Raw genomic sequence first — 25175 nt, 5'->3', positions numbered from 1 at the left:
CAGGGGGTACATTGGTGATAATAACAGGGGGATTATTATTGCTGATTATAATAGTACACAGATATAATTTGGGGCTGCACGTTACATGTGATAGATGGAGAGTCATACTATAGGTAGTGTTAGCTGTGACAAGGTAATTATAACATGGGGGATACAGGTAGTGATTGTAGGGGTACAGGTAATTATTAGGGGGCACAGGTATTGATATAAGAGGGTACACAGGTAGTGATGTCAGGGGGTACATAGGCAATAATAGAAGACATAGATACACTACCAGGGGGAGGAGGGCACCAGTATTGGAAGGGGGGTATTGATCACAATGAGGGGCACTCTCAGGTAAGGGGGATTACAGGTGGTCTATGAAAACATAATGATATCACTGTAACTCTCCCATACACAGAACACATAAAGGAGCAGAGAAGAATGGGGCGGGGACTAGACACAGGGACAGCAATAAGAGGATGACATCTTCACACACCCAGGAAGTGTTTCCCAAAATTGCAAAGAAGAAAAACTCTGACAGATGAAGTCTCGCCTCTAGCAGCAGGTACAGCTCTCCCCTGTGCATCCATAGCACTCACCGACCTGCAGGTACCCCAATACCCAGCCATGCTTATTCCTAAATGTGTGTGCCAAAGCAAACTTCTCTAACTCCCTGCCTCTCCTTCCTTCTCCTCTTCTGTAATCTCCAACATTTGTTGGGCAGAGTACAGCCACACTTCTCCTTCTTTATCTGTCCCTGTGTTATATGTATACTTAGTGTTTAGTTTTATTACTTGTGATCTATTTGATTGATTTCTATATTATGTGATCTCTTTATATTATGTGATCTCTCTGTATTTTGATCTTTCTATTTGTCTGATTTTTATATAATGTGATCTCTCTATATGGATCTCTTTATATTATGTGATCTCTGTATTTTGAGCTTTCTATTTGATTGATTTTTATATATATTTTTATATAATGTTATCTCTCTATATATAGATCTCTTGATCTAATGTGATATTAGCCTTGGAAGCCATGTGCAGCTTTGCTTGTGTGATAGTTTTGTAAAGTTGCACATGGAGGGGGGTTGTTGTTGGTGGGATTCTTCTGGTTTGTCTTGTGTTCTCTGGAAGAGGCAGATGAACAGGAAGCCATCACACATTCACAGATCTGCAGCCTGGCGTCTGTAATTAACACTTACTTTTGGTGTGTTTGTTATACAAGTGTATGTATAGTATGTATAGTGAGCCCCATGTTTATTGTTACATGCCTTCTTCTTTTATTCTGTATTTTTGTATTGTATTGGGAACTAACGTGCTGCCCTGGGAGGGGGGAGGTGGGGGGTCCCTGGGGCATTCTGGGAAGCAAGAATAATATTGGGACTTTATTTTTTTCCCCACTGACCTTGAAGAAGTAATATTATCAGCAACTAATGCTGCTTACCCAAAAAGGAAGTGAAGTTTTCTGAGTTTGTATACAAATATTATGAATGCAGAAAATGAGTTTATTTCTCAGTAAGTATATGTGTGTGTGTGTGTGTATGTGTGTGTATATATATATATATATATATATATATATATAATGTGTGTTTGTCAGTGATACATGAGTTCCAGAATACTTGCTGTTGATCTGCTGATAATGAAGAAGCCCAGGGCAGCTGCAAGTAATAATTCCATGCAGCAGGATTGCTCTAGAATCCTAAATCCCTTTATTCTGGGCTGCAGCAGCCACTTGCTGACTAATGAATCCAGCTTGCAGAGTTTGTTGTAGCCAAGGTTGGAGAATCTGGGTGACCCCAGCCTGGCTATCTATTCCTTTTGCCCCATGTGTATGTCACTAATTCCCCCTTCCAAGGAAGCCATTCTCCATTCTGACTTCAGTAAGTTCCCATTTTCTTTTTAGAGTAAATTGAATTGAAGCCATTGTCTGGCAGGAGTGGGGTTACGCAGCTCACCCACAGGGCTTTCCTGTGATAGAGAGAAGAGGATTCAGATACACCATTCTGCAATATGTCTGCCAGGACACTTAATGAATCATCACTCTTTTTTTCACTTTTACAAGTATCACATGTTCTTCACCAGCATTCGCCTCTCCTACCATGTGCACTTGGACCGGTGTTTTAAGTCTTTTTTTTTTTTTTAATGCAAATTTCCAATGGCTGCTGCAAAGGCATTGCTACAGCTTCCTCATCCAACCCCCCCACCACCTTCATTAACACAAAAAGAGGTGGAGAGAGGGGAGGAGGTAGCTAGCTATTTAACTAAGCTATCTTAGCAAAGTGGCTTATCTACCAGCAGCTCAATTCAATTTGATTGAGTTATCCTTGCAAGAAGGGAAAAGTTTGGAAGACAAAAGACTGGTTTGTGGGTGACGAGGAGATTTCACATAGTAAGAAGCCATTTTTCTTCTGTAGACAGTAGTTGTTTGTCACTTCTTTGTCATTGCTGGAAGAGCCATGGAGTTTGTAGAATGCTTCATGGTGCTGGTGAGCTAAATGAAACTTGTTGGAATAATGGCATGTATGGTATAGGGTAGTGATAGATTGCTAGCTAAGGTGTTTTACTAAGGTGTATGGTTTGGTAATTTAAACATTATTGCATTTTCAGGTAATATATAAATTATCTAAATTTCTTTTTCTTTTTTTTCTTTTTTTTTGTTTTGTACTTTGCATTCTCATCTCTTGCTGCTTAGAAATTTTAAAAACTGGTAGCTTCATAGAGACATAGAATACATTTTTTTCTATTTAATTGTTATTCCTTTTCTGATTGTTCTACTTCTTAATAAACTGTAGATAAGTTTACATCTGAAGATTAGGGCAGGACTTGTGGAGGGTACAGTTGGGAAACTTCTAAATATATATATATATATATATTACAAATTGCAGAGAAAAGAACTTAGTGAATGAATAGATTCTATTGCCAGTTGAAGCCATTGTATATAGATGTGAGTGATATAATGACAGTAATTGTTATTTATAATAAATGTATTCTAGCTATGAGATTATGGAACAATACAATAATCAATATCTTGTATTCATCTTTCTCTCTTCCAGGCCTGTTGCTGATTGTGTTTGATTTTTCTTCACTCCAAGAGCAAGTGTTAATATTCGCAGTTTCTGAAAGTCACCATGTAACACTCCAGCTTGGAAGTTCTGCCCTTGTTTACACCAATTTTCTTGGAATTTCTCTGAATCATTTTTTTTGTTGTTTGCTACTAGTCCAAAACAAGGAATAACAATTTGCACTATATTAAAACTAGCAAAACATATTCCAATTCATTTTCTAAAACGTTTAATGATTCTGTTGGTGTAGGCAGCCATAAAATGGCAAGTCCTTCTTCTACCCTGGCCATGGATGATAGGAACAACCCCTCCCAAAATATCAATCAAGAAAACTTTATGCGTCGAGATGAAGAATCTATGTTATTTAATTGTGATTTTTGTACAGAGTCCTTTACACATGAGGAAGAACTAGGAACACACCTGATAGAGACACATCATGCAAGATTGTGTGAACCATTGGTCCTCTGTGTTGATGCGGAGTTCCTCAGTCCTGAGGACAGACATAGAAATATCTCAGGCACTTCAGGAGAGGAAGATAAAAAAGATAGTGATTCTTCGGACTGTGAGGTATGTGGGCAAACGTTTCCTGATAACTCTGACCTGGGGACCCACATGAAAAAACATAAGGACTCCTTTATATATTCTTGTGACATTTGCGGGAGGAGATTCAAAGAACCATGGTTTCTTAAAATTCACAAAAAGACTCATTATAGCCGATCTGGAGGTAAAAATAAAACCCTACCGATCCCTGAGACTCCTATAACAATTAATGGGGTTGAACAAGAGGAGGTTACTGGAAATGTTACCTGGCCCTATAAACAATGCAAGGACTGTGGGGGAATCTGCCCAGACAAAGAAGCCTTATTGGAACACTGTAAAGAAAAACACATAAAGGACTCCATTTTGACAGAGAACTCAACAAATTTTGCACCTCGTGTAGAAACTGTACAGGGCAGTAATGGCGAGCAAACGGCCAAAGAGCAGTTTTTGGGTTTTTTTAACCTACAGCCTGCTTCTGCCCCAGTCCAAAAACCTGCAGCTAAACGCAAATGTCTTGCGGAACTAGACCCGTTCAATACATATCAGGCCTGGCAACTGGCAACAACAGGCAAATTAGCCCTAGGCAATGGCAAAAAAAAGGAAAATTCCTTTGGAGCCAATATGGAAGCGGAGTCATCTTCGGACAAAGATGAGATTGGAGAAAAGAAATCTGTAAAAGGTAAAAAGTCTACCAATGTGGAGGAGACCGAGTCCGTTAAGAGTGAAGATGGAGCTTCTCCAATACAGGATATGGATGAAAATAAATCTCCCAGTGACCAGGAGAAGTCAAACTACTGCACTGACTGCAGGAAATTATTTAAAACTTATCACCAACTAGTGTTACATTCCCGCGTCCATAGGAAGGAGAGGAGTGACTCGGAGTCCTCTGCAAGTTATGATGGACATTTTATGATGGGGTCTCCTCATACTCCAGCTGACCCTGAAGACAATGAAGGGATCAAAATGGAAGTTGTCTCTGAATCAGAAGAAGCTGCTGGCAATTCCACACCTACAGGTAAGAATTGCTATTTCATGTTTGCCCCTTTTGTCTTAGATTAGCTTCTAAAACTTTTATAGGAACTTTGGGAACTGTTTGACAAAGCAACTTTAAGTTGAGGAACTTTTCTGTTTGTTAAATTGTAGAAGATATTCATCAGAATCAAAGACCTGGCTATTTCTATTTGGAGCCAATAACCATTTTGCAGGTTGTAGCTCACCCTAGTGGTGGGATGATGGTATTATTTAGAAATCTTTTTACACCTGGGGTAATCCTTATTAACCACATCAATATTACTACTATCTTTATGTACACTCTGGTTTTATGATCTATTATCCCATTTAAATATGATTTATTATTTTTTTACACATAGTTGTGTTTTTGAGTAATGTTGTAGGCTAGATTGGAATGTCTGGTTTTGTGAATGTTTAAAACACATTTTTATATTTACACTATAGCATTTAATGTACAATTTCTAATATATTAATTCCTTTTTCTTAGATAATAATGAAGGAGGGGCTTTCCAAAGTAAAGGTCTTCCAGTCTCAAGACAATGCGGCTATTGCAAAAAGTCATTCCGATCAAATTATTATCTCAATATTCATCTGAGGACCCATACAGGTAAGAAGAGCACTGACCAAAAACTTCTATTTAGGCGTTTTAGTATATTCCTCAGCAGAACAAAATAATATTTGGTAAATGGCTGAACCACATACTCATTTCCTATTGTTCTGCCCTTTAAAACACTTGTTTATCCTGATTAAAAAAAAAAATCCAACAGATGTCAGCCATGCTGGACTACAGAACACCCCTCACACTACAGCTTGCACTTGTCCCTCACATCAGTCTATGTGTTTATATTTACTAGGACAAATTTTTACATTCTACTCTTAATTTTCTAGGTGAGAAACCTTATAAATGTGATTTTTGTGACTATACGGCTGCTCAGAAGACCTCCTTGAGGTATCATTTGGAGAGACATCACAATTATAAACCAGGGCAGTCCAATGAATTAGTGAAAAGAATTAGTAAGAGCTTACAGCTGTCCAAGAAAGTGTTGGAAGAGCCGTCTGCTGTTGTGCAGCTACCAAAAATCAAATCGTCTCTGCTACCTACGAATGTGGACAAAGTGGAGTTTCTGTCAAAACCACCCAAGCGCATGTCAGCTCTACGCAATAAACTTGTCAGTGCAAGACGGGACCAAAAAAAGGAACTGGCAGCTCTGGAGAAAAGTGAAGAAATAAAAGTTAAGCCAGAGAATGTTGAGGCCTCAACTTCTTGCCAGCCTCCAAACAACCCATCTCCAACTCCAGAGGGTGAGGAAGAGATTTCTTTGGTTTGTGCAGAAACTTTGGACGATGAACCCTGTTTAATGGAAACTTCCACAGCAGAAAATATCCAACCCAGTCTGGACACTGTTGATCCGGAACCTCTCGACTTGACGTGCCCAAGTACTTCCAATAGATTGTCAACTAATTTGTGCACTAATGATTTACTGACAAGGCACCAATGCCCTTACTGCACCTATAGAACATTGTATCCAGAAGTGTTGTCGATTCACCAAAGGCTCTTCCACAAACAGAGCTATGAACACCATAATAAATCTTTAAGGAAGGCAAAAAACCCATTTCTTGTGTTAAAAATGAGACGCACTGGTTGTCCTCCAGCATTACATGGTATGGACGTGCACCCATATTATCTGGGAAACACCAGGTTAAGGCTTCGTGCACCCTCCAAGCCCAATGAGAAGCTAAAACGGGCCCAGGCTCAGGCAAACAAGGTCAATCCACCAAGTGCAGAACAGGAAAATAGGCCTCATCCTGCTCAACCAAATAACCAGCAGACTGGAAATAATAGATTTATGCATCCAGACCTGCAAGGCATCACATTTCTAGTGGACAGAATACCACAGCCTGATAAAAAAAAATCCCAATGGAATCCTTCCAGCAGCCAGAAGAATAATATTAGCATACCCAATAATGTTCCATCTTTGTCTGGAGAGAATCACAATATTCCAAATTTTACTAGTTATGTGAATGCTAACCAGGTCAATGGTAACAGCCAAGAAAATTTACCTGCTACATTAGAACCTCGTCGGAACGTCTTGCAACCCTGTGAACATCGAATGCCCAACAATCCTGGTCAGGAATCCACTACTGTGGAAGGTAAATTTGAGAACCAATTTTATTCTAACTTTACTGTAATTTGTCATAATCTTTCTGTTGATGGGTAGCATGTGACCTCCTTTCTTAACTCACACCTAGCAGCTAGTCTCATAAAACAGGGGATATTGGATTTTATAATGGGGGGGGGGGGATTACCTTGGTACGATCTAAATATCTATTAACCAGGTCACTTCCAGCCCTATATGTACTCTCTCTGTCAGAGGTAATCAGGATTTTATTCACCCCTCTCATGTCATTGGTAAATGATGATTTATGTGTTTTTCCTATATAACAAGTACCGCTTCCTTCTTTCCACAGGGAGGAATATTCTGTTCACTGAAAATAAATCAGAACAAAATTTTGGACCGAATGAAAGGAGCACTTAAGAACTTTGTAAAAGGTAAATTGAAGCATCTTGTATGAACGAGTAGCTATCAGCAGCAGCCAATGTCTGCTATTAAAATGTAGACTCTGCATATTAGTCAGACATGACCACATTCCCTTGGTGGGTGGGGGGGGGGGGGGGATATTTTTCATGCCTTACGCTCCAAGGATCCAGCAAGTTATCATACAGAATATAAAATGACCAGTGTGTTGTATGACCATTGTAGTAACAGGTCCTGTTTTGTTTTTTTCTCTCAGGGCTGTGAAGGATATGGGCGCATTGTACCGAGTGCCCACAAGCTGCTAACTTTCTTCTCCTTTGGAACCTTCCTACACAAGCTGTGAATGAATCGGGGAGCGACACTAAACTTTTGGAGTGTTGTATATTTTCTTTTCTTTGGCCGGATGGCTTCCCTACGGTCGTATCCCTGCGAATCTACAATGCAAAATCTATATTTTTCAGTAAAGACGTTCTTACATTGAAAGAAAAATTACCAAATAAAATGAGACTTTTTTTCTTTATACTTGAGCGCCCCTTTCTGTTTTTGCTGGGGCTGGATATTTTTATATATTTTTTTTCTTTCTTTATTTTTTTTTTCATGAAGTGGCTATTATGAAACTTTGCTTTCCCATCTTTGTTTTGGTTTACCAAATGAAATGGTTAAAAATTATCAGATTTTACTTTTTCAAGGCCACAGTTTAGATACCTCAAGTTTATACAGAGAAACTAAATGTTTTTTTTCTAAGTCTCGTGCAACTGAGCTTGATTTTGGACCTGACATCAAATCCTTAATGTACGCTTGTCCGGAACTGTTTTTTTTTTTTTTTTTTTTTTTTTCAATTTTGGCTGCCTTACAGAAAAACTTGATTTACCTTTTGAGGATAAACATGTGAACATTTCAAAGACATGTCAGTGCAGTGGAGGTGATTTTACAACCTACCTGAAAGTCCTAGGATATTTACGTTGAGAGTTATTTTGAGCTCTCCTACAGCCCAATATGGCAGCTAATATTGATTGGGCTACAGCAACAAGAAAGAGAGGTTTTTTGTTTTTTTTTTGTACTTGAAAAAGTTTTACAATCGTGTATGTGAAAATTTTGGAGACACTTTTTTTTGTATTATAAGTGCCTTAAACCATGTAAAGCCTCCACTATAGTTTTGCACAGTTGTACAGATTCCTTTACTGGACCAACATTAATTTGGAAGGTACAGCTAACTGGATAAATCTTTATTTCCTGGCTGGAGGGCTTTCTTTCCTACCCGTCTTTCTATGAATTACCCTTTTTTTTTTTTTTTTATTCATTAGACTGATTGTTACAATGATGGAGGCTCAGCATCATGCAGATCCATCTTCCCTGGATATTTTCACTCATCGATGCATTTGAATGTTGTTCTATGTAAAGCATGGGTTATTTCCTTTAGCCCTTTTGCACTTTAAATTGCCTGGGGTTGTTCTATGAGGGGTGGTGAGAAGTTCCTGGCTTTGCCCCCTTCCAGATGAAATAGAAAAATGAGTGTGGGGGCATATGACAGCCTAATATCTTAGTATGTAACTGTGCAAATATCAGGTCTTTGCCATTCTTAAAACTGATTTTTTTTTTTTAGTGAGAAGCTGTGATGGCAGAGGCACAAGCAGGTTTAACGTTGTTTGAGTTACGGGCCGTCATGAAGTTTTAGTTTCTACAGGGAAAGTCAGCACTGGGGGAGAAGTGTCCCTCCTACAGCAATGAGAAACAAAAACTTTATGACGGCCCGTAACTCCAACAACGTGAAACTTGCTTGTGCCTCTGCCATCACAGCTTCTCACCAAAAGAAAGAAAGTTTTTAGAATCGCAAAGACCTGATATTTGCACAGTTACATACTAAGATATTAGGCTGTCATATGCTCCCACACTCATTTTTCTATTTCATCTGGAAGGGGGGGAAGTCAAGAACTTCTCAGCACCCCCTCGTATATCTCCGACTCCCTGGTTGTGTGAGGTCAGTAATGGGAACTGGTCAGGACAGTATTGTAGACAAGGACTGAACACGTGACCTGCTTACTTCTTCTAGGTCAGTAGTAAAGGCATTGAAGCGTAAGGAACATGGGTTCCTAATGAATGCCGAGGGTCAGAAAGCGGAAATCCTCTCAATATCCATGCCAATGGAGATGTCTAAAAGATGGCAGCCTGCATCAAATGACCAGCATTCATTGTATGAGAAATCTGTATTCCTAGACTTTAACACAAGAGTAAAAGCAGCCCAGCTACCAGATATCAGAGGTCACATTAGGTTATAGAGAGGAGCTGCTCCTGATCCACAAATCCCAGCATTCCCATCAATTTATCCCACCCTGCTGCCATGTGGGAAGCTGCTTGATGTAACCCCATTTGTTCAGTGTTATGGGATATCTGCTGTATATTCCTTTTTGAGTTTCTTTCATTTTTATTTATTTTAATAATATTACTATTATTATTGGTTTTTTTCAGTATTTGTTCAAAATCCTTTTTTATTTATTTTTTTTTCTCAGCTTCTTCCAGCTATGCTAATCAAAGAATGTTTTTTTTTGTAAAGACTAACTTTTGGGTGTTTTGTAGTAATTTTTTTTGTCATTTCTTTCTATGAAAATAAACACTGGTGAGGGGAATTCATTGTCTTTTTGTGATTATTTTCTTGTAAAGTGCGTTTTTAGGCCTTGTTCACGCTAGTATGCCATTGTGTGAAATCACAATGCACTTTAATGATGGTGTTCAAACTAGCTGCCAAAGAAAGTGTTTAACATGGCCTGCTGAGTTCCATGGGTGGGTAACTGGTGGTGGCATGGGAATGGGAGCATAGTTTAGTATTATTTGTTTTTTTTACTTTATTTTTGTGTATTTTCAAATTTAGATATATATGCAGAATAAACAAGACATTTCTTTGAACATATGATAAAATTAAAAAAAACACAGACCATAAAAATAATAGAGGACGGAAGTGTACAGCCAAATGGTTTTGGGGGGGTTAGTAGTTTTATCAGTTGAGTATACATTGTAACAGTTCTAGCAATATGCAGATTTGTGGGGGGAAGGAGAGGAAGGGGTTTCCTGGGCTGGATGGCAAACAATATCTTTACCATACACAGGATCTACGTGTGGTTTCCACATCTAGGGGAAGTAAAGAATGGGCTAGGTAGAGTATCTGTTACCGCCCTGCAAATCCTCTGTCTGGCATCATCCCCAACCTTTCTTTAGCTTTTTTAGGTTTGCTTTTCATACCCTGCACTTAGTCTGAGGCTGAGCACTGCTGATTTCAGAGTATTTGCAGAAGCCAATGACCAGAGTAGTTTCTGCTTCCAATCTTGTCCTGCTTTTGGCTGCTAGCCTTATTTATACCTCCCTGATTCCAGGGTCTGGTTGCTGGAACCTCAGCCTTGCTACCTGAGACTTGCTCAGCTATACTCCGCCATATTGTGCCTTTTTGAATCCCTGACCTGTGCCCGACCTTGACTACATTTGCCTACAGCCTGCCATGACTTGTGCTTGAACATGGACTACAGTTGCCTCTCACTGTCATCCTATTCATTGCCTGATCTTGGCTGTCCCTACACAGGAGCCCTTTGTTCCACAAGCCTCTGGTGGGGAGTGAGAGCAAGGGGGCCGTGACCTGGTTTTCTTCCTGTAGCAAAGTAATGGGTGCTCTGGAAGAGACCAGGAGATCCTTAGACTTTGTGTCCGAGGTGATTACGCATCACCTGTCAAAAAGATCCCACCAGAAACATGCAGGCCTCTGGGGACAGTTCTCCACTGAAAGAACTATGTAGACAGATCTTTGAGTAGAAGATATCTGTGCAAAAGGTCCAGAGAGGCTACTTGTAACTGGAGAACTGTATCCAGAGCCAGTCCAGTCCAAGTGACCATGGTCAATATGAAAATCTGTTCCTGCACCTGAAACTAAGTTGCCCTTGCCAACCTGGTTTTTAGGACATCGAAACCAGTCTTGGAGGTCCAAGAAATATTTGACTCAGGAGCTTGCACCTGCTTCAAGATGCCTCTCTCTCCTCCTAACGATTACATTTTCCACTTCATAGACTCAACCCTTCCTGCTGCAGCTTGCTGATGGTTCTGTTATAAAGTCTGGCCTTGTAACTCAGGAATCATATCTGTTCCTGACCTGTATTTCTCCTAACCATCAGGAATTCCTAAATTTTGACATCATCCTGTCTCCTTTATTCCCTGTCGTCCTGGGCATACCGTGGCTCCAAGCCCAAAACCCTCGCATCAATTGGTTCACAGGTCTAGTATCTTTTTGCTTCGACTATTGCCACCAGTTTGCCTGTCTAAACCCGCCAGCCTAAATTGCAGCCAAGAATATACTGTCTATCTATCAGGAGTATCTGAATGTATTGGACAAGAAAGGGGCAGACTCTCTTCTTCCTTATCGAATATATATGACTGCCCTATAGAAATGCTTCCCGGAGCCAGTATTCCATTTGGTTGCATTTATTCACTGTCTGAACCCAAATTGTCTGCTCTCAAAGAATACACTAACAAGAAACTTCATAAAGGGTTTATTTGCCCCTCCATGTCATTTGCTGGTGCAGGCATATTCTTCTTAGAAAAGAAAGACCATAGTCTATCCCCCTGTATTATTTATAGAGACCTGAATCCAATTGCTATCAAAAAACACTATCTCCTGCCATTGATCCCAGAAAGCGTTCAGAGGTTAAAAACAGCCAAGGTGTTCACCAAGGTAGACCTGTGTGGGGCCTTTAACTTAGGATTTGTGAAGAAGACAAGGGTAAAATGGCTTTCCGCACCCAATTTGATCACTTTTATTTCATAATACCATTCGGTCTGTGTAATGCCCATGCTACATTCCAACATTTTGTGAACAATATCTTTAGGGACTTTCTGGTCGTCTTCATGGTTGTCTATTTGGAAGACTAATCCTAATCCTAATCATTTCCTCCTCGTGTCAAGAAGCTTTTTGGCCAACTTACTACTCACTGATTTTATGCAAAACCAGAGAAATGAGAATTTGAAAAGGACATCATCCTGTTACTGGGATTAGTAATTTTCAGGAAGTCTCACTGTAGTAAAGTGGCCAACCCCAGTTGACAGACTATTTTTTACTGAAAAAAATGCAACCTGGTGTTCTCCCTACTGCAAAGTGGTCCGATAGCAACTAGGGTCGCTGGCCCATCATCCCTTGCGGGGTGCTCTGGTGAAGACCAGGAGGAGACCCTTAGGCTTGGACTCCAAGACCCAGGTAATCCCATGTCACCTGCCAGGGGGCATAGCCCTAACAGTATCGATGTCTGTGTTGGATTTGTTGCTGTTCTGTGGGGTCTAACACCCGTTTCATTAAGGCATACCGTTTGTAAAAGAATTTAGTGACACATTTTTCTTCTTCCTTATTTATATTTAATAGGCCTCTGTGAAATATGACCAGGAGCAGTCGCAGATGTTCAATTTTGGGGGGTGTTGATGAATCCACTGTAAAGAATTGTTCTTCTGGTAGCAAGGAGGCGTATCCAGGTATGAGTGCCTATGCCCGGATTAGGCCAATGGAAACCCTCCGAACTGCCAAAGAGGCATAGCTTCGGTTCCAGTGGAACTTGAATTGTAGTGCCATGTTCAAAGTCGAGGATTGCAGACAGGAATGCCTCTCTAGGGCTGTAGTCTTGTAAGCTCTTCGGGGCAGGGTCCTCTCCTCCTGTATCACTGTCTGTATCTGTCTGTCATTTGCAATCCCTATTTAATGTACAGCGCTGCGTAATATGTTGGCGCTATATAAATCCTGTTTAATAATAATAATAATAATAATAATAATAGTCCTTTAGGTATTGTTTCAGGGTGGCAGAGGACAGAAAAATGCAGGCTTCCGGAGACAGATACAGGAGAAGAACTATGTAGGCAGATCTCGGAGTTGAAGATCTTATTGCAAGAAGTCCAGAGAGGCCCACAAGTGACCATGGACAATGTACCAGTCTGTTCTGCCTCATCATCAGTTCTGGCTCCCAAACCCAAGTTGCCCTTGCCAACCCGGTTTTCAGGACATCAAAACCAATTTTGAGCCTTTCGCAATGCATGCCATCTCTACTTCTTTTTTTGATTGAATAAAATATTTTATTAATCACAAGATTCGAAAACAATACAATCCGGGTTCATACATACATGGAATTGCGACGCAGCGCATAACACTACATTACAATCCCCCACAACACACTAGCAAATAAATACATACATCCCGCCACACTGCGGCTTGGTACCGCAAACCACCCCGACAGTTTGTTGATCCACACCTTTATTTACTTGGTCTAAAACAGTCCTTAACCACCTGGGCGTTACAGTGATGTCTAGATTTCTGTACCAAAAGTGTTACAGGTTTTCATGAAATTTTTTTTTTTAAATTGTTGACCTGTAACTTACAGAAATATGTCCGAATAGGGGTCTAGTAGATATAATGAATATAAAAAATGTTTGAAACACACAATCATGTAAAAAAAAAAAATTACTTTTAATAAAATTAAAGGAAAAACACAAAATTCAGCTTAAACAAGAATACATAAATAAATGAAAAATACTGAAAATGCGATAATTCGGTATACTGTATAGTAATATATTTTTCTAAAACACCTCCCTAGTGTCCGTCACATACCTATAGACAAAACCACATAAATATATTTTCTATTATTTTGGATTGGATTGGATACAGGACTTTGATTCAATCCAATACAAAATGAGAACAAAATTCAAACTCTCATTATGTATTGGATTGAATATAAATTCCTGTACCCAATCCAATACAAAATATATACTTTGTATTTTTATTTAATTGAAACTCATTCATTCATTTTGTATTGGATTGAATACAAACTCCTGTATCCAATCCAATACAAAATGAATGAATGAGTTTCAATTTGAATTTCCCGCACACGCACCGACGTCATCGCGCACGCACGCACAAGAAGCCTTGTTTCAGAGAGCACCCGGCGTTGGAAGGGGAACGACGCGGGACGATCAGCGGGACCAGGAGACGGCACCCGACGCTGGAGAGGGAGATCGACGCTGGAGGACGACGCTGGAACACGGACACGACGCTGGATGAGCACAGCGGGACCAGGTAAGTGGGGAGTGAGAAAAGTACGGGGTTATCGATAATTGCAACTATTTTTAATACGAAAAAGTACGGGCTTAACGGTTGGGAGGTTAAGAGCTCATCCAAGGCCCAAAGCTTTATTTGAGGTCTCACACAACTAATATCACACACTTCACACATCTAATAAAGAACGGCTGTGCATTAGGGCAGGGTTGGGGGGTGGGGGGGGTAGGGAGGAACTCACAGGCCCGAAGCTTTACTAGAGTACCCAAACTATTTTTACAAGGGTAGCTTGGGGGCGGAGGGGAGGGGGGGGCCTTCTCAGACGTCCTCTTCCGGAAAGTCCATGAGGTTATAGTCTCTGAGCAGACTGAGGACCAGTCTGCGGCAGTCCTCGATGGACATCCTCTCCCTCCGGAGGATAAGGCGCTTCTTGGCGCACCAGATAGCGTCCTTAACACAGTTCAAAATCCTCCAAGCTCCTTCGGCTTCTCTTCCCGTGAATTCGCCGTGGAACAGACATGTGATGGCCGTTCTCGGGACGAATTGGCTCAGTTCCTGTTCCATGGTCTTCAACACGGCTTGGGCGTAGGGGCACTGCCAGAAGACGTGCGGAGCTGTCTCCTCTTCGATGAAGCAGAAGGGGCAGTGTCTGTACCTACATAAGTTCCTGGCATGCATGAAAGTTCTCAAGGGTAGTCCTCCTTGAACCGCCATCCAGGCCAAGTCCCTGTGCCTGTTGGTAAGTCTTTTGGACCCGATGTTGATCCAGATTTCTTTGCAGGTGACTGCGTTCCTACCCGGAACAGGTTCCATAGAGTCCTTTCCACGGATTTGCTTGTAGATCATCTTCGGCTTCCACAGGTCGGGCCTGACGCCCTGCAGCTCGTTCTCCTTGATGAACTTGAAGTTGTCCAAGTAGAACCAAGGGGTGTCCCGGTTGAACGGCATGGAGCTGTCCCACCTGTCCCATCCTAGGTTCCCTGCAGAGGTCGAAGATCGATCCACTAGTGTCCTTCTCATGGTGTTGCAGGCGAAGAAGATCCTCAGCATCGTTGCGATGTCCGGAACTCCTTTGCCACCTTTACGATGTTCCTTGAACATCGTTGCTCTCTTCACTCGGTCTATCTTCGAGCCCCAGATGAAGTGGAAGGTCGCCCTTGTGATGGCCTTGCAGGTGTTGGTGCGAGGGGGCCAGACTTGGGCGAGGTACTGCAACACAGGAAGGATTTCGCTGCAGAGTACTAGGTTCTTCCCTTCGATGGTGAGGTCTCTGAAGCTCCAGAGGCCGAATTTCTGACGCATTTTCGACAGCCTCTCTTCCCAAGACTTCAGGGCTGCTCCTTCCTTCCCGAACCAGACGCCAAGGATCTTGATGAAGTCCAGTTGGATGTTGAAGGGGATGGGTGCAGAGGAAGGCAGGTACCATTTCCCGAAGAGCATGGCTTCCGACTTCCCGCAGTTGACTTTTGCCCCCGAAGCTCGGCCGAAGTCTTCGCAGATCTGGATGAGCACGTTGATGGAACGCTTGTCCGCGCAGAACACCGTCATGTCGTCCATGTAGAGCGAGCACTTCGCTTCCCTTCTGTCTGGTCCTGGTGCGGTGATCCCTCTGATCTCTGGATTCCGTCTAATGCATTCGGCGAAGAGCTCTATACAACAGACAAAAAGAAGAGGTGACAGAGGGCAGCCCTGTCTGACCCCGGAGAGGACCGGGAAGGGGTCAATCTTCCAGCCGTTCACCAGCACTGTGCTATGGATGTCAAGGTACATCAGGTTAACATATGAACAGAACATTTCACCGAGACCATACTTACAGAGGGCTCTAAGCATGAACCCGTGGGAGACACGGTCGAAGGCCTTCTCCTGGTCAAGACTGACCAGGGCAGCGTGGATGTTGCGGTCCTGGATGTAGTGGACCGTGTCTCTAACCAGTGCGAGGCTGTCCGCAATCCGTCGCCCTGGGATTCCGCAGGTCTGGTCCGGGCGGATAATCTGTCCGATAACCTTCTTTAGCCGGTTGGCCAGTACCTTGGCAAGGATCTTGTAGTCCACGTTGAGGAGAGAAATGGGACGCCAGTTTTTGAGGTCGCATTTCTCGCCCTTCCGCTTATACAAGATCGTGATCATGCCCTCCCTCAGGGATGGGGGCATTCTGTCCTCCACCACCAACTCCTCGTACAGCTCGAGCAGGTCCGGGCCTACGAGATCCCACACGTACTACATGCTATGTAGAGCTCCGCTGGGAGACCGTCGCAACCCAGGGTCCTACCCCGCCTGAAGGATTTGACGGCGGAGGTCAGCTCCTCCATAGTGAGGGGAGCGTCCGTGGACGCTGCGCCTGCAGGATCAAGGGTGTTGGTTGAGTAGAGGGTCCGGTAGAAGTCGCTGACCACTTCCATCACCTCTGACTTACCTTTCCGGAGTGTGCCGGTCGAGTCCGAGCTCGGCGGCGGCTCAGCTCGGCGAGGGGGGTGTGGCCGGAGTGGAGCTTCCTAAAAAAGAAAGAATTGCACTTCTCACCTTTCTCGAGGTGCTCCACCTTGGAACAGGAGATGATGCGCCTGGCGTCCTCCTCGAAGTGCTGTTTCAAGCGCTTCTTGGTCTCTTCCAGGTCTCGCCTAACGTCCCAGCCGCATTGGTAGAGGTCCTGCAAGGACTGCAACTCACTCTTCCTTGCGCACACCTGCTGGCGTCACCTCGCTTGAAAGAAGCTGCGGAGCTTGACTTTCACGAACTCCCACCAATCACTCACCTTTCTCAAAATGTTCCTTGTCCTCCCTCCAGTTGACATACTCACCCCTCAGTTCCTCCATCAGTTCCTCCTTTTCCAGCAGGGCGCTGTTCAGCTTCCAGGAGCCTGGGCCTGGGCCGAAGCCCTTGCCGAGATCCCCCTGAAAGAGAAGGGCCCTGTGGTCTGAGAAGAAGCAGGGAACCATGGAGTGGCTGTTGTGCATTACCTCTCTGGATGTAAAGATGAAGTCTATCCTTGAGCGGACAAATCCATCGGGGCAGCACCAGGAGTAGCTTGCGGCGCCGCTTCCGATGGAGCCTACGGCGTCCTTCAAGGAAGCTTCCGCCACCATCTCTTTGAGAAGGCAGGAGGTAAAGTCCAACTTTGCCATGATGCCGGAGCTGCGCCTGTCCTCCTCTATTGGGCAGTTGAAATCACCGCTCATTATTACTGCCCTGGTGGTAGCGAGTTGGGTCTCCAGGGTCTGGAAAAGTTCCAGCCGCTCATTCTTCTCAGAGGAGGCGTACACGTTGATGAGCCTTCCATGTCCTGTGCCCCTCAACACCCCAGCGTAGGACCTTGTCCTCTTGGGGAATTCCCGGTATAAGTGGTCTCTTTCCCCGCAGAGGTTGCAGATCTTAGTCTGAGGACAATCCTTGGACTCGTGCCCTGTGGCACAGCAAAGTTCACAGAACACTGCGGGGCAATCCTTCCCTACGTGGCCTTCTGCTCCGCACCTTCTGCAGGTCCGGGGCATGTCCTCGTAGTGGAGGATTCCAGGGCATGGGCCTAGATTGATGCACTGTGGCAAGTGCAGGAGGTCCCCCGTGGTGGCGTCTCGCCTGAGCTTGCAGGTGAGGGTCCACTTACCAGTCCAGAAGCCGTTGGCGTCCAGGATCTGGGTCGGCTCCCTAAGCATCATGCAGAATCTTTTCAGGTATGTGGCGATGTCCTGTCCAGGTATGTGAGGGCTGCGCATGGACACCGTGACCCGCCTTTCCTCCCGTTGGATGGGCGAATTGGCAACAAAGTTGCCGAAAGGGGATCCGGGTTCTGCCGCCTTCACTTCACAGTATCTTCTGCACATTTGTAGAGAAACAAATGTGACATAGAAGATACCTCTCACGAAGGCTTGGATGGAGAGGGTCTCGGCCTTGGAGAATCCTTGGTCGATCACCATCTTCCCCCCCGAAGACCTCCGGAGTCATATCTGGGATGCGTCCGTTCACCTCCTTCAGCTGGAGGACGACTGTTTGCTTTATCCAGGGTTCCAGGGTTGGGACCCCATCTGCGGTCTGGCGTCTTCCGCTGGCCTCTGCTCCTGCAGATGCAGCTGGGGCGGAGGTGGATGGTCTCTCTTCTTGCACCCTGGCTGGCTTGGGCCTGTTCCGGGTGCTTCTTCTTCTCTGTCATCTTCTTCGGGGCCATTTCTGCTTCCTCGGACACCTCGGCCCTCTGCTGCGGCTTCAGGCTTCGGCTTCAGCTTCTGGCGTCGGCTTTTTGTTTCGGCTTCGGCTTCTGGCGTCGGCTTCCTCAGTGTCTTGATGGTCGGCTTCTCTGGCTCCTCGGGCTCTTTTGCCTTTGAAAAGGCAGTTTGGTGTCCACTACCGGGGTAGTGACACAAGAGTGGGGGGTAAGGGAAGATCGCAAGCTTGTTCCTGGCAAGGGCTTAACCTCTAACCCAATAGCAGCAAATAGGTGAAGCCGAATTTAATCGACGATCCTACAAGGCGGAGTAAAGGGTACCTCACCAGGACCAAATGGCTGGGATAGACCAAGCGAGATCCACCGTATCAACTTAAAAAGCTTCAACACCCCTAAGGGCAAAGGTAGATACTACACTTGATCTTAGCCAAAAGGCAGAGAAGCCGTCTCTACTTCTTTCTGCAGCCACTGACCTTTGAAGAGAAATGCCCTAAAGTTGGCACGGTTATCTTCCTCTCTACGGGGAACCACAGACATAGGCTTTCCAGCTCATGGAGAATGGTGACCCTGCTCTGGTTGATGTTACTACCCTTTTTGAAACAATTAGCAGAGCTATTCGATGATCCCAGACCAGCTGTTACTGCAGAAACCACACCGCCACTTCCATCAGGATCAAATGACCATAACACTCGACTTGGGCCCCAGTCCTTTAGGTAGTGTGTCCGAGTGACAGGGGAGTCTCGCATTTTGGGCATAATGAAGGTTTGAGTGGCAAGGGTTGACTGTGACCTAGTGACCGTGAGGTAGGCTTGGATGATTTTGTCTGTCAGGATATCATAGTCTCTTTACCATGCCTGTATGTTTGATTGTGACAGTGGATTTAGGTATACCCCCTATAGTCTAGGGTATATTGAGGTTATGGGGGGGGGTGAGAGAAGATTATCAAACACATTTGAGCGTACTGCTTGGGCCAGGTAAGTCAGTTCGGAGAACTGCTGTCAGAGTGTGCATGACTGCCCACAGAGATGTAAAACCAAAAAGTGCATCTGCGTACTCTGTCAGGCAGTGAGAGGGAGTCAGTGCAGAAGCTGAGAGCTCAGCGGGGCAGACAGGCACGGTATGCTGCAAGACAGTTTGGTGGGGAGCGCCCCAGAAAGTGACAGGTAGTGTGACAGTGCCCACCCTCAAGGTCATCCTCTGGATGCCCCTAGGGCCAAGCCCCGCTAGGTGAGCATTGTGAAAGGCCCTCACCAGCCTGATTGCATGGGCATTGCTGGAAGATTCTTAAGAATTCTCTTTCAAGCCAAACCTTTTCCATTTGATGAGGCACTAAAGGCTGCCTCAACCTCAAATTCTTTATTGCCTTCAATCATGAGATGGAGAGGAAGCTCTACCAGTTTTGTACAGGTTTTAGACAGGACACATGGAATACCAGGTGATTTTTCCTGGAGTCAGGAAGTATAAGCTGAATAGCCACAGGGTTGATAATCTTCAGGATGGGAAAAGGCCCAACCATCATCTGTCCCAATTTCTTGGAGAGACAGAAAAATAATGAATCCAGGAAATGATGTGTTAACATTCCCCAGAATTATCAGTTTGTTCATTTTGATGATGGATCACTAGAAATGGTTCATTCAGCTGGGTGTGGTTGTGTCACCAAGGTGGTTGTTGTAATTACTCATAAAAAGGTGGCTGAACCTGGTCATGAATATTAAGATTTTTGGAAGGAGCTTTCTCATTCAATAGCTCTTCCTCGCTCCTAATTAAACAATTCTTACACCTTGGCTACAGTGATGACATTTGTCTGGATCATTGGTGTCAGATAAACTGATCTGAGAATAAGAAACTGCTCATTGCTCAAGCAACCTCTGGGGGAACCCTGGCTGATTGATAAACACTGCTAAAGAGTGCCAATTCTGAGTCTATTGGGGTTGTGGAGAACTCATACAAGCTCCTAGCAGCAGTCTCAGGGTGTTTGTCTGTCCACAGAGGGGAGACTTTTAAAGAATATAACAAATATAGATCTATAAGGAAACTGTAGATGAACTAATCTAGTAATCTAAGTAACAGGGTCACTGTGAGGATGTCACTGCTAAAATAGCCATCATGAAAACATCTCCCATGCTAATCCCATCACCAGTCAACCACCCATGCTGAACGCTGTCTATGGTGGCTGGTTCGAACACCATCATTAACGTGCATTGTGAAATGAGTAATAGTGTGAAAAAAGTCTAAAGCTACGTACACAGGTCCAATGGTTCTCGGCCGATAATTGGCTCAGGGCCGATATTGGACGAGAATCTGGGGTGTGTACAGCGCCCCGTGTCCATCGTCCGAACTACCATCCTGGCGGGACCACAAACAATGGACGACGAACGATCCTAAGGAAAGGGAAGGGGGAGAGTGCGCAGCGGTGTTCTGTATGTACAGCATTGTTCATGCATCATGCAGTGCTTAGTCGTTGGAAAGGATTGTGAAAGATCCTTTCCAACATTTATAATTGCACGTGTATGCAGCTTTAGAGACACACATTACAACATAATAATCACATGAAGACTTTGAATCACTTTCACTAGTGTTTATTTTTCATACGAAAAGTGACAAAAAAAATGAATTGATCAGTTTTTACAAATAATCATTCTTTGATTCATATAGCATAAACATAAAATAAAAACAATAATCACAAAAAATAGATTTTTAACAAAAATCTTTTACAGCTTTCTTTCCTGCAATCTCATCTAGGTCAGAGGAAGCTTCCACTTTGGCTCCAATGGAATTTTCCTTTTCCCCTTTGCCTAGGGCCAATTTGCCTGTTGTTGCCAGTTGCCAGACCTGATATGTATTGAACGGGTCTAGTTCTGCAAGCCAATTGCGTTTAGCTGCAGGTGTTTGGACTGGGGCAGAAGCAGGCTGTAGGTTTAAAAACTCCACAAACTTTTGCTCCCCATTACTGCCCTGTTCAGTTTCCTCCCTCACAGGGTGCAGAATTTGTTGATTTCTCTGTGAAAATTGAATCCTTTATGTGTTTTTCATTACGGTGTTCCAATAAGACGTCTCTGTCTGGGCTGATAACCCCACAGTCCTTGCAGGTTTTATATGGCCAGGTGACATTTCTAGTAACCTCCATTCCCCATTCATTGTTAGAGGAGTCTCAGGAACCAAAGCCTAGATTCAGATTGCCTAGAATGGGTTGGGCACAAATATAAAGAAGTGGCCCCAAAGAGATTGTCAGCGCTCCACCTCAATACTTTTCTTTCTTTATTATCTTTATTGAAATTGTATTATAGTATATATGACAAGTAGAATTTTGAACCGGCCTGCCGACTATTCTTTTCTCTTTCATGGTGAAGTCTGACTGGATTTGCCGGGAGGAATTTTAGAAGGGAGGAGCTGTGTGTGACAGAGCTGATCATCCAATTGGTTGCTGATATTTTTTCCGAAAAATTACCATCCAATCACTAAGCCCGGTGGCCTTTACACTTTTCGTCCACACCTGTGACTTCATGAGGAGAGGTTTACCTTACAGCTTTCTCAGGTGTAGAAGACGGGGGTCACAAACCCTTCATAACACCCCTCTAAATAGAACAAGGAACCCGCAACATCGCACCTACCATATTTTTTAAAAAGTTGTTACAGATTTACTCAGACATCCAAATACAGATGTGCCGTTTGTTTAACGGTGTCCATTCTGATCCATATATATATATATATATATATACGTTTTCAGTTATCATCTTTGCTGACTCCTATGAAATGATTATTACTTTTATGTGTTTATACAATTCATTGCATAGAATATACTGGGCTTTCCCTTTCATAATTTTCTCACCCCTTCTATTCATGTTTTTGTGTAATAAATATTTTCCAAAAAAAAAAGTAAAATGTTCATAAAGGTCTCTGTTTCCTTAGCACTATTTAGTTTGTGTTCCCAATAATATTTGTTATTGTGCATTTGAAAATGTATTGACTGGAACATCATAACTTTTGTGTTAAATTGGCGCCCCTCACATTTTAAATTGGTTGTGTCCAGTCCATGCTTGTTACACTCATGACAAATGGGGAAAACTACATTATATAGCGTGTAATTATTTCAGTTTAATATATATATATATCCCAGAATCCTGTCCAGGGAGACGTAGCTAAATATTATTTCTCCCAGTTTATTTTATTGCCCAGTATATTTAGTGTCACTGTTTTGGCTGTGATGCTGCCATCACATTCCTTTGTCCCATATTTACAGTTCCATTGTCTTAGTTTAATTCAATCTATTTAAGGTGAAGCACTTTTCACACTTTGAAATTAAAGCAGTAACTGAAGTTGCTGGGCTGGTCTTGCTCAGAATGTATGTTTTATATGTTATGGTAATTAACCTTACTTTATATGTTTACTTTTGTGTTATGTTTTTCATAACACAAAAGTAAACATATAAAGTTTAACAAAAACATATAAACATAACAAAAGTAAACATTTTTTATGGCCGTCGTGTGACATTGTGCTCATCCAGTGAGCATTACAAAGCTAAATAGAAGTTACTATACTTACCTGAAGGAATACATTCTCATCTCATCACCTTTTTAGATGAACTGCCCCCTGTCATTCTTATATTTTACAAATATATCCAGGCAGTTATAACCTTTTATCTAGAGATCTAGACATAACGGTAAAACAAATTATAATATTTGAACAGTACTTTATGTTCACTACCGCCAATTTTAAACATGTTCTCTTTCAGCGATATAAAGATTGATGAAATATAATGAAGGCCAATAATAATTATTGTGTTTATCAGATATTGGATATGTTTCATTAGGATTTGCAGTCTGCAGTGGCCCCGGTAGTGGGGTGGGCCAAGCTTTGGAGAAGCCTGGTTGTTGGTAATGTCGCTCACTTTGTAGGTGGACAGTGGTTGACATGATTTAAGATTCTATTTTATTTATGATGCATTAGTCTGGAATGACTAAGCTCGTTGGTATACAAGATTTATGGTTATGGTTTATAAGTCAATAAAGATCAAGTTAAATTCTTTTTAAACCCTAATTAGGGCCACAACCAAAACTTTTCCACATTCATGTGTCTGGTGCTTTATTATACTATGTGTTATTTATATTATGCATCTTTTGTGAGATCATATTCCTACCTCTCATGGCCCAGGTAGATCCAGGACTTTCCATTTGATGGCTGTCTACACAACCAGAACCATTAAACTTTGTAATAAATTGAATATTTTATGCCTGTTTAATATAGTGTGGGGGTTTAATTCTTTGTTTTGCACCAGTAGAAAACAACAAGAGAAATTCATTCAGAGACATTCAAAGAAAGTTGGTGTCAACAAGGGCAGAACTTCCAAGTTGGAGTATTACATGGTGACTTTCAGAAGAAACTACGATTATGAACACTTCCTCCTGGAGTGAAATAAAATCAAACACAATCAGCAACAGACCTGGAACAGAGAAAGATGAATACAAGATATTGATTATTGCATTGTGCTATAACCTCATAGCTAGAATACATTTATTATAAATAACTTTATAATGTCATTATATCACTCACATCTACATACAATGTCCACAACTGGCAATAGAATCCATCCATTCACCAAGTTCTTTTGTCTGACAATGTAGAGCGTTAAACACAAAAGAAACTACTTAAATATTCACCCACCGACGTTTACATATGTGTAGCCCTATGTACAACAAGAGCTCTGTGCTAAGGTGTGAACTGATCAGCAGTGGTTATGGAAGAGTAAAAGAATGAGAAAATCAAGAGCAATGAAATGCAATATATGTTTACACAGACACTATGTCTCTTTGAAGCTAGACATTTTGTAATGTCCAAAAGAATGCTAGGTATAAAAAGAAATTGTGTTTTAATTCACAAATGTACAAAATATAATAGAGTCATAACAGATGGAATTACTGAGCAATAAAAGGATTCCCTTATGGATATATTTCATATTGGGCACCTCCATTACAAAGCTCATATGTGGGCATAAAATGGAGGCTGATATTGTTGTATATTGAACTTGTCACCAATTCTTAATAAACCAACATTCAGCAAGCATTTATAAATTCCTAGTCAGGATCAGATATAAACCCAACCTGGAAATGTTTGCTATATGTTTGCTGGTGGTCTCCATTGGAATTCATAGTGACAACACAAAAGTATGGAGACGGGGGCATTAAATCGTCTCCTCATTCAAACAAAGACCATGGCCATTATTTTCATGAAAGTTTCAGATGAAACAAAACAAGAATGGCTGACTTAAAAAGTGCAGGAGTGCAGGAGACTTTAATGTTTGGCTTTACATTTGCTTTGTTCTGTGAATCTCCTCAAAATTGCAGCCATACATGTACATGAAGAAAAGTCATGGCTTCTTCGGCTCTGTGAGGGGTGCAGCGTCATATAAGGGGCACAGGTATATGATATACATAGATATAAGTATAATATTTTAATGGGGTATATAGGCAAAAATATTAGTTGTAAACAGTAGAAGTTTGGAAGACACAGATTCAATACCAGGGGAAGGTGGGCACCAGTATTGGCAGGGGGAGGTATTGATCCCAGTGGGATCACAGGTAACAATATCAGAGGGTGGGATTACAGGTGCTCAGAGGACTGTGAATAACCAATGATTTCAATGTAACGCTCCAATACAGAGAACAAAGGGGGCGGAGGCTGGAGACAGGGGTAGCAATAAATAGGATGACACCTTCCCACACCCACAAAAACTCTGAGAAAGATAGACCTGACTCTGATTATGTTTGACTTTTCTTCACTCCAAGAGGAAATATTATTAATCCCAGTTTCTTCTGGAGGTCACCA

The 25175-nt window shown here is 42.6% G+C and overlaps 1 protein-coding gene across 1 annotated transcript; it reads left to right on the top strand.

Moving 5' to 3' along the window:
- Window positions 1-508: 508 nt before the first annotated feature.
- Window positions 509-7623, top strand: LOC140332917 (zinc finger protein 217-like). Its single transcript, XM_072414173.1, has 6 exons — window positions 509-591; window positions 3038-4601; window positions 5085-5204; window positions 5486-6748; window positions 7067-7148; window positions 7391-7623. The coding sequence occupies exons 2-5, from the start codon at window positions 3308-3310 to the stop codon at window positions 7132-7134; spliced, it is 2745 nt and encodes a 914-aa protein (XP_072270274.1). The 5' UTR covers window positions 509-591; window positions 3038-3307; the 3' UTR covers window positions 7135-7148; window positions 7391-7623.
- The last annotated feature ends 17552 nt before the right edge of the window (window positions 7624-25175 follow it).

Source organism: Pyxicephalus adspersus, chromosome 6 (assembly GCF_032062135.1).
Source record: "Pyxicephalus adspersus chromosome 6, UCB_Pads_2.0, whole genome shotgun sequence".
In the NCBI taxonomy this organism is placed as follows: Eukaryota; Metazoa; Chordata; class Amphibia; order Anura; family Pyxicephalidae; genus Pyxicephalus; species Pyxicephalus adspersus.
The sequence above is the reverse complement of the archived record's forward strand: the minus strand, read 5'-3'. Positions and strand labels throughout refer to the sequence as shown.

What these genes read in the sequence shown, in the direction of transcription:
- LOC140332917 (XM_072414173.1), top strand. Translation starts at nt 3,308, where the DNA reads ATGGCAAGTCCTTCTTCTACCCTGGCCATGGATGATAGGAACAACCCC. An exon ending in TGGCAATTCCACACCTACAG is followed by an intron (nt 4,602 to 5,084) that starts GTAAGAATTGCT and finishes CCTTTTTCTTAG; the next exon opens with ATAATAATGAAGGAGGGGCT. An exon ending in TCATCTGAGGACCCATACAG is followed by an intron (nt 5,205 to 5,485) that starts GTAAGAAGAGCA and finishes TTAATTTTCTAG; the next exon opens with GTGAGAAACCTTATAAATGT.